This window comes from Diplotaxodon limnothrissa, linkage group LG2 (genome assembly GCF_057381915.1).
Source record: "Diplotaxodon limnothrissa isolate DT_005_m linkage group LG2, D_limnothrissa_male_GT1.1, whole genome shotgun sequence".
Taxonomy (NCBI): Eukaryota; Metazoa; Chordata; class Actinopteri; order Cichliformes; family Cichlidae; genus Diplotaxodon; species Diplotaxodon limnothrissa.
The window spans coordinates 30,690,182-30,699,545 of NC_140597.1; the positions used below are offsets into that span (position 1 = coordinate 30,690,182).

General features: G+C 40.0%; 1 protein-coding gene across 1 annotated transcript; it reads left to right on the forward strand.

Annotated features, from left to right (window-relative positions):
- The first annotated feature begins 2,687 nt into the window (after positions 1–2,687).
- adra2db (adrenergic, alpha-2D-, receptor b) lies at positions 2,688–4,368 on the forward strand. The gene has a single exon (XM_085370619.1). It carries the CDS (start codon positions 3,015–3,017, stop codon positions 4,284–4,286), a length of 1,272 nt encoding a protein of 423 aa, XP_085226745.1. The 5' UTR covers positions 2,688–3,014; the 3' UTR covers positions 4,287–4,368.
- The last annotated feature ends 4,996 nt before the right edge of the window (positions 4,369–9,364 follow it).

A 9,364-nucleotide genomic window follows, 5' to 3' on the forward strand; every position in this document is an offset into this window, starting at 1 on the left:
GTGCTATTTCTCCCATGGGAACACACTGGCTCCTAACACCTCTGCAGCTCCGGAGACCAGCTAAAATTTCATACCATGACAGTAAATGAATCTGGCATCTGCATTACAGAGTTGTCATGTGTGTCACCGAGATGTCAAGCATGTAACATTTTAAGCAGCTTATTAGTTTTGCCTCCTTGGTAATGGATTTTACTTTGAATTGGAAAGTGAAATTGTCTGAATAGCCAGTTGATAAGATTTGTGTCAAATTTGGGGAGAAACCTTCAGGACTTCAGGATAGCTTTGCATTTATATGCACACCTCACTATGTCCGATGACTGCAGCATAACAGGAAGCTGTATCCAAAGAGACAGGATGTTGGGTATTGTTGCACTGCTTGGAATAGAAATTACGGAAGGCTTGAAGGAACATGTCTGTAAGTGTTTTTTAGATTTCCCAAGTTCACCCGATAATGTTCTGATTAGGTTTTTTTTTTTTTAGCTTGTTATGTCATGCTATTGTATAGAAGAGTGAGTGAATTGTGTTATCTCATAGCACAAAAGAATATATTGACAAGCTTGTTCAGTGACTTTCAGCTTTAGACAGAATTTAAAATTATATAATTGTTCATTTTGAAACCAGCAAAGTGCAGAAATGGGAAGACAAAACTGTTGTCATGAGAATTTGTTCTCTTTTGAAAAATGGTCTGCAATGTTCTCTGCAGAGAGCAAAGCTAGTTCACAAGCATCGGTGCTGATTAGACTAGATTTTATCAACATCTGCAAGAAGAAGATGTCAAAACAGTTACATCATTTCTTTTCACCCTGTGGTTTAAAGATGCAGAAACAATAGTAGCATTTGGTTATACATTGCAAAACCACTGTATGAATATGCAACATATTGTTGGAATATTAATGCAAACACCTCGTAAATAAGATGTCTAATCTAACCTGAACAGCTTGTCTTTGTGTTTTTGTCTTTGCAAACTTAATATGAATTCATTATTGTCCCTTTAGTGTTTAGAAAGCTGAGAAAGAAAGATATTTAATTGCATCTTCCATCACAGAATTGCAAAACTAATAATGCTCATTTATAATAATGGTAATTTGTAGGCAGTTCTCTTTTAAAGAAAAAAAATGAGGTGCAATAAAGACTGTTTTTTTCTGCTTGTAAAGGCTGTTTGAGGGTGCTGGTGACTGAGGTCAGTGTTTTTCCTGTTTTTTTTTCAGCAGGTAGACCCTTTAGGGTACATCTACCACTGACCACTGATATGTGGTGACAGTTGCCCTGCTCTTTAAAGCTTTTTTTTTAAATTTTCATACTGTGGAGAGAGGTTACAGAGAGTGAGCGGGAAAAGAGTCAGGGAAACAAACATGTTCATGTTCTTGAGCCTTCAAGCGTGGACACAAACGTACACCTAAAAGCAGCTTTTATGTTGGCATCCGTGTAGGTTTACCTGCACTGGAAATCCAATAATGACAGGCTTCTGCCACATGGTATTTACTCATATACTTTAAAATCCCAAATAAGTGAAGCACTTATGTGTTGGGCAAAGCTACAGTCTGTACATCAGAGTACTTCAAAGTGACCCCTCTTCTGGCCTTGTGTGCACCTTTCTGTTTGGCTGGTACATTTTTCATAAACATCCCCTGGCTGTATGTCTGGTTGCCTAACATAGCTGCATATGTGTTATATAACTGAACCTCCAGAGCAAACAGATGGAAGCACCGCAGCAACAGGTATTACCTTCACTGTGCCAGCATAGAACAATTCCAGATTATGATTCATGAATAATGGATGAGTGCAATTGCACATAAACAAGTTAGGCCTTCACAAAAGTAGTTTACAATGCTAGATGGGCATCTATGCTTCACTGACAAAATTCATGCACTGATCAGTGATCACTGCTTCCATTAAAGCTATTTTAATTTGAACACTTTGCCCTCCTAACTCATCACCTGCAGGGTTGATAAAGTTCAGAGAAACCCCCACCTGTGCTGTTTTACCTCTTGTTCCATCAGGGACTCTTAATGATGGTGCCATCACAAATTATTCAGGTTTTTCAAAGAAAAATTATTTCTGATGCAACATACAGTGCTTAACAAATGTATTCACCCAATCCTATACCCAGAATAATGTTTCACCCACATCTGGTTGAATGTTATGCTTGATTCATTTCTGACTTCTCAGAGTAGTCCCTTGTGCCAGCTCAAAAAATGTGAATTTAGCATTTTTTTTTTTTTAGTTCTGAAGTTTTTGATAGATTTCTAAAATATTTGCGTGTCCTTGTTTTTTTTATAATAATACATTGATCAAGCAGTGTACTTATATATTGATAAACAGCGTGGTAGGAAACCTCATTTCAAAGGATGAAGGAAAAACTCGCACGTGTCTATTTTTTCCTACTGGCGATTTGGTTTGAACATGTAAAGCAGAGACATTAAATATGAAGAAAGAAAAAAATATTAAGGACAAAAAGCAAACTTACATGTAGAGAAACACTTTAAAGTTTTAAAGATATCTCTCTCTCTCTCTCTCTCTCTCTCTCTCTCTCTCTCTCTCTCTCTCTCTCTCTCTCAGTTTAGAAATGGGCTGGTTCTCTCGGTGATGTCACCTCGCTCCTGTGTGGACATTTATTCCACACAGTGTGCATCTCCCGTTCGTCTCCATAGAGAAGCGGTTCACCCTAACGCAACTAGCATTACGCATGACATGGATGCCGCAGGAGCGAGTTTATTCTCGGAGTCTTTGCGGATTGTGAACTCTGCTCCTCTCGCAGTTTTCTCACACAGTCGACATCTGATGTGCGTGTCGGATCTCCCCAAAGGACGTGTGTTAAACAGTTTGCTGTTTCAGGAGATCACGTCTGCAGCCCCCGTGTCTTATGTGGGCTGCACTCGATAGTGACCCGGAGCTTTACGCGCAGCCGATCCCCATGCTTTAGCAACACAGCTCAGCGCACTCAACCTTAGATGTTTCGAAAAAGAACAGGGTGAAATAACAAAGATGATACAAACGGACATTTTGCAGACAGAATGGATTTAACCCAGCTAAGCCTCTTGTTGGAAAATGTTTCCAACGTTGAAAACACCACCGACGCACCGTTCGCTCTGCCACACACAGAGGCAGCCACCGCACTCATCATCCTCGTGGTTACAGTGATCATTTCGGTCACAATTGTTGGTAATGTGTTGGTGATTGTAGCGGTTCTTACTAGCAGGGCTCTCCGTGCCCCTCAGAACCTTTTCCTGGTCTCTCTTGCATCGGCGGACATCCTGGTGGCCACACTAGTGATCCCCTTCTCCCTCGTCAACGAGGTAATGGGCTACTGGTACTTTGGAAGTACTTGGTGCGCCTTCTATCTCGCTCTGGATGTGTTGTTCTGCACCTCATCCATCGTTCACCTGTGCGCCATCAGCCTGGACCGATACTGGTCAGTAACAAAGGCGGTTAGCTACAACCTGAAACGGACACCTAAGCGCATCAAGTCCATGATTGCTGTAGTGTGGATAATATCTGCTATCATCTCCTTCCCTCCTCTCCTCATGACCAAACACGATGAACGGGAGTGTCTGCTAAATGATGAAACCTGGTACATCCTCTCATCCTGCCTGGTCTCCTTTTTCGCTCCCGGTCTCATTATGATTCTGGTATATTGTAAAATTTATAAAGTTGCCAAGCAGCGCTCCTCCACCGTGTTCGTGGCTAAGAATGGCCTGGAGAGGCAGCCCTCTCAGTCAGAGACCTGTTTTGTCAGGAAGGACCGGTTCGAAATGGAGAGCCCTAGCAGTCAAAGCTCCGGCAGCCATCCGCAAAAGCAAGGGGAGCTGGACGACATCGACCTGGAGGAGAGCTGCTGTGCATCGGATACGAAACCCCGACACCATCGCTTCACCAAGCGAAGGAAAGTAGAGGGATCGGACAGTTGTCCACCCCAGAACTGCCGACTTTCCTGGGCTTCAGCCCGGGCGTTACAACTTTACCCGGAGCAGAAGAACCCAGCTGGGCGACAACAGCTGGCCGCAGCCAACAAGACCAAAGTGGCCCAGATGCGGGAGAAGCGCTTCACCTTCGTCTTGGCGGTAGTGATGGGGGTGTTTGTGCTCTGCTGGTTCCCCTTCTTCTTTACTTACAGCCTGCATGCTATCTGCAGAGAGAGCTGCTACATCCCCGCCGCACTTTTCAACCTTTTCTTTTGGATTGGCTACTGCAACAGTTCTGTGAACCCCATAATCTACACCATTTTCAACAGGGATTTCAGAAAAGCTTTTAAGAAAATCATATGCAGGACATCAAAACGCACATGAAAGGTTGAAAAATAATTTTCTGGCTCTCAGAAACATTGGGAAGAAATCATAGTATTATAACTTATTGATCTTGGCTGACTATTCTGCTACTCCATCATTTAAATGTAATGTTTAGCATATTAAAAATATCCAGTGTTGTGTACACATTAAATTGTCTATAATTGAAATAAATCATTATATATACTTGACCATTCCTGCAGCAAGCTCAGATATTTCAGGGCAAGGGGAAGTCATGGTCACGTCTGTTGCTGGACTCTGAGTGTTGGCAGCTGGTCACTGTGGGTGCCGAGATAAATAGAAGATTAATCTCCAGCATGGAGATTTTGACTTTTTTTGTGATATTGAAGAGGAAAAAAAGTGCTGAATTCTGCATGGATGAAATGTTTGGCATTATTTCAGGTAATTCGTGTAGCTTTCTGTGCTTGCTGCAGTTAAAGGTACAGCAAGGTTATCAGCTGTTTCTTATCAGTGAACCCCTAAACTTATGTAAGAGTGTAATCTCACACCTCCGCCATGCTATCACACCACCTCAGGACCAGAACAATGGCCGAGCTGAGGCCTGCATTTGCAGAATTGATTGCACACGTCTCTGTATTTCATTTCCCTGCAACTGCTTAACATTTTGTCATTAAATATTTTAAGATGCTGTTAAACATGCAGTGCCAACTTACTATACATATCGTTTTTAAGTCTTAGACAAAAGCCTCCTGATGGATTTGACATATTCTTGAATAAACAGAAGAAGAACACTCAAAATAACAAAAGTAAAAACATTTCTGATAAGATCTCAGGACTGGTTGAATCCACTGTGAGCTCTCTTTGGTTAAAAAAAGAGCTTAATATCTATAAGTCAGGCCTCACACTGTGATGCTAAGCTTTATAAAGCTGTTAGATTACCACTTTCTTAATATAGTGAAAAATCTGCAGAAGAAATCATTCATAAGGGACAATTCTTCAGTATGTGATTAAAAAATGATTAATGCATTGGTACAACTCGCATACATAGGATGGGAGTGTTATTAGAAGACTGTATTTGAACTTCCCAACACTGTTTTCCATACAACATCAGACTGTGGTCGGTTGTTGATGCATGTGGGATACAACGTGTATGTCATATGGTGAATATATCATGAAGGACCGCGCTGAGTATAAATACACTATTTATATCCTCTTAGGAATGTCTTCAAAGCACTCCTACTGCTCACTGGCCCCTCGCCAAAGATAATCACCCTGTCTGAGGGATGTCATGCTGAAAAAGAGAAAAAAAAATGAAAGCAGTTTTTGTGAAGTATGCTCACATTCACAAGGGTATTGTTAAAATACTGTCAGGAGAAACAAGGGTGAAGATGGCTGCATATTTTCTTTTCTTTTAATGTGAAATACCATTTTATTTATGAAGGGAATCAGAAAGTCCGAGAGGAGTGTTGTTAGCGCGAGGAAACTTTATCTCAGAGGGATTCACAAACTCTCGAAAGAAATTAAACGTCTGGGTCAAGTCGCACTTGTAAGAGTCGGTGTAATTAGCTTTGTTCCTTCATCACATTTAGCAGGATGGGATTGATGCTTATTTATCTGTGACTTAATGGGATGTTGCTGTACACATGTTACATGTAACCTGATTTCTCCAGAGAACAAAATTACAAGTGCATTTTTCATTACCTCAAAATGAAACACTCATATTTAAATTATTTGCTGATAGTAAACTGATTCGTGGCTGCTCAACTGCAGCAGGATTGGGGCACAATACTTTTAATTAGCTGTAGTGTTTTCTGACGCTTTCATGTGCACTTCCTCCAGGCAAGTCTCTTCAAATGTCAGCGCAGCTCTGTTAAATCTTTTGAAAGCGAGCGCTTGCAATATTACATTACAGTGCTGTTATTTTCCTTTGGTGACCCGGGAGGAAAGTATGACAAAGCAAAACATGGAGAATTTTCATAGTCCTTCACCAGTCGTCGCATAAACGCTCTGATAGCTCAACTTTTATTCAAAACCAAGCCTGTGGTGGCTTTTTGTGTTTTGCAGATTTGAAGCTCTACAGTCTGCACAACAATCCACAAACTCTTTTCCTTATCCCAGAATGTAAACAAAGTTGGCGACTGGCTCAGGAAGGGAAGCAGAGCTGCAGTGACCCTTGACCTCCTAAACTCTCTTCTAAAGACTTAATGAGAGCAACAGAACAACTGGACAGAGCCAAAACATTTCCTGATGTGGACTGTTGACAAAAAAAGCCCCACTCGAGCCTCTTAATAGGGGAAGAAGAGTGAAGATTTGGAGTTAAAAAAACAACAACATTTTTTTAGAGCCAGAAAATTTTGCAAGGTTATTTGCAGTCCTAATAGTCAGAAAAGAGACAGTAATGAATATTTCAAGATAGGTGCGCCGCAGAGAAAAGTGAGCGTCTTAGGAAAAGGGAGAGAGTGGAGAAGGGAGCAGTTGCTTCTTGTCGTCTGCTACATTACCTTGTTTATCACACAACGGAGCATCTGCAGGTAATTGCTTTTTTCAATTGTCTCTAACAAGATAAGGATTGGAGGCAAGTGAGGCCAAATTTCGACTCAAGCTCAGGAAGGTGTGTATCCAGAGAAGGAGACCTCAGTATGTCATTAGTGTAAATCAGCTGGTTTCATGTCTGAGCGAGGGTGGAACTGGGCTCATGTCTCCAGGGTGTTCTGATATATCGCCCTGCTAAACGCAACCACTATGTGACTTGAGTCGACAATATAAATCACACCGTACTAATTTAAAGATGATAGTGGTATTATCTGTGTTTGAGAGCAGATTTTACTAACTGAATCCCAGTGACGTTCATATTGCATTTTAAGATATTTACTATTTACTATACTATGTTTTGTATTTTCCGTAGAGATTTGGAAATTAAAATATTATTGTGCATTTCCCTTCACTGTGGTGAACATGGGCACTGTTTAGATAGAGCCAGTCCAGCAAACACTTTCCCCGCTGCTGTGGAAAATCTGTAGCACGGCGAGTTTGCTGCTAAATCTGCATAAATTATCCTCAAATGACACAATCTACTCCAATTTGAATAACAATACAGTGGCCGGAAGTTTAAGAAAGTGGACTGGATCACTGGTTTTAAAATTGTCTTATGATTCATCGTCTGCTTTATTCCTTTGATTCTCAACAAATAAAGAATGTGTATAAACAAAGAGAAATATGTAAGCCATGTAATTAGTCATAACTGATACAATGTCGCTCATTTGGACTGAACGTTTACATCATGCTCGGTGGCTGTAACTCCTTAAAACAAAACTATTTTCCCCCTTGTATGTTCTCATACAGAAAAAAAAAACATGTCTGAGGGGTGACTAATGACTTGGACTGTGCTGGAAATGTTTTAGTCCCCAAAGACCCAACTAGGACACGTAATCTGAGTTATCTCTGCTCTGGTACCTGCCTTATTATTTGTTATCCAGGATTAGGTACAAAGATAGTTCAAAAAGTAATGAGTAGTCATTCTAGGAGACAACTTAAGTTTACCTCCATTTAACTCCAAACTATCTCTGATTTAAATGTTTGGTAGTGATGAGGTAATGATGTAATAATGATGCAATAAGGTGGAAAAAAGGTAATAATATTTATTGCCCATTTATATAAATTTCAGTGAAATATCACTCAGGTATGATGATAGTTGACACATTACTTGGTTATTTGACATTACTTTTGTAGAGTGGTAATAACTTGTTATTACCATATTATTACCCCCACACAGCTGTAATACAAGGTGATACTTAAGTAACGGACTCTTCATCACTACATTCAGAACATTCAGGGACATTTGCACCTCTCTGAGTTTATATTCATGAATTCCTCCAGAACTACAGGTCTAAAGTATTGCACCATCCAGATAGAAAGTGGACAACAAGGCCTTCTGAATGCTGTGTTGCTGCTAACTGGCTTTACACATCAGTGAGTGAGAGACACTGCATCCATCCATGCACAGTGTCTCATAAATTGCACACAATTCATGAGAGACCAAATCTTTTTATCCTCAGACAATATTTAAACTCAAACAAAACATTTGTGCAGCTGCAACAGGGACACTGCACTCTGAATATCGTTAGTTCACTTTTAAACAACACATAACTCACTGCTAATTAAAATAACTGTAGTCTGAAACACAGCAACCTCCCTGCCTTTTGACCCTTTTATATTTCACCAACCATCCAGATTCATAAAAGCACATATGAAACCATTTTTTCCTTTCAAGGCTTGTTTTATGAAGCACTAGTAGGGGTCGCTTCCTGCAGTGTTTTTCTAAGTTGAAACAATTTTTGTGGCGGCACCTGCAGCAATAACACTCTGCTAACTAATATTTGTATCAAAAGGAGGATGAATATTAGAAATAATGAAAATGGGAGTTACTATAAAGAGCTTCATGTGCATAGAAATAAAGTCTGTGTTATTTCCTCAGGCAGGAGGGATCGGCTCTGTTGTTTTTCACCACCGACAGCAACAACAACACTTCGGCGCATACTCTCTTCTTCCCCAGTTTAAATGGATATGAAGGATGGGTGTAAATGCTGATGATTATGAGTTCACATGCATGTTTTTCTTCTTTTTATTTTACTGAAGATATTAAATAAGTGGCAAATAAAAGTAATCTTTAAGAACTTCTTCAACAGTATTGATTGCATTTAGTTCTTGAATGACTTACAAGTAACTCACCGAGGCTGCTTTTGCTCAGCGTATATATGTGTGCAGTGATCATGAAAGATTTCTTTTGGTGTCGAGCATATCAAACATAGCCTTCAAAAACTCACATGCATGCGACAAGCTTGTGCTTGCAATACTCCGGTGCAGGCTTTCAGCTCTCCTAATCCCATAAGAGAGAGGATGTTTTTTTTCACTTTCTTAAGCTACAGTAAGAAGAGGATAACACGCTTTTACTCCTGTCCCTAAAAGGATCAAATTCACATAGCCTTGTCCATAATATTTGATATTTCAGGGGTTTAAAGAGAGAAAATAGAAAAGGAATTTAGCAAAACTTGTTGTTTTATCTTCAAGAAAAAAAAATGAAAATCCATTAAAGCATTAAAGCAGCATTTATCAGCATTTTA

What these genes read in the sequence shown, in the direction of transcription:
- adra2db (XM_085370619.1), top strand. Translation starts at nt 3,015, where the DNA reads ATGGATTTAACCCAGCTAAGCCTCTTGTTGGAAAATGTTTCCAACGTT.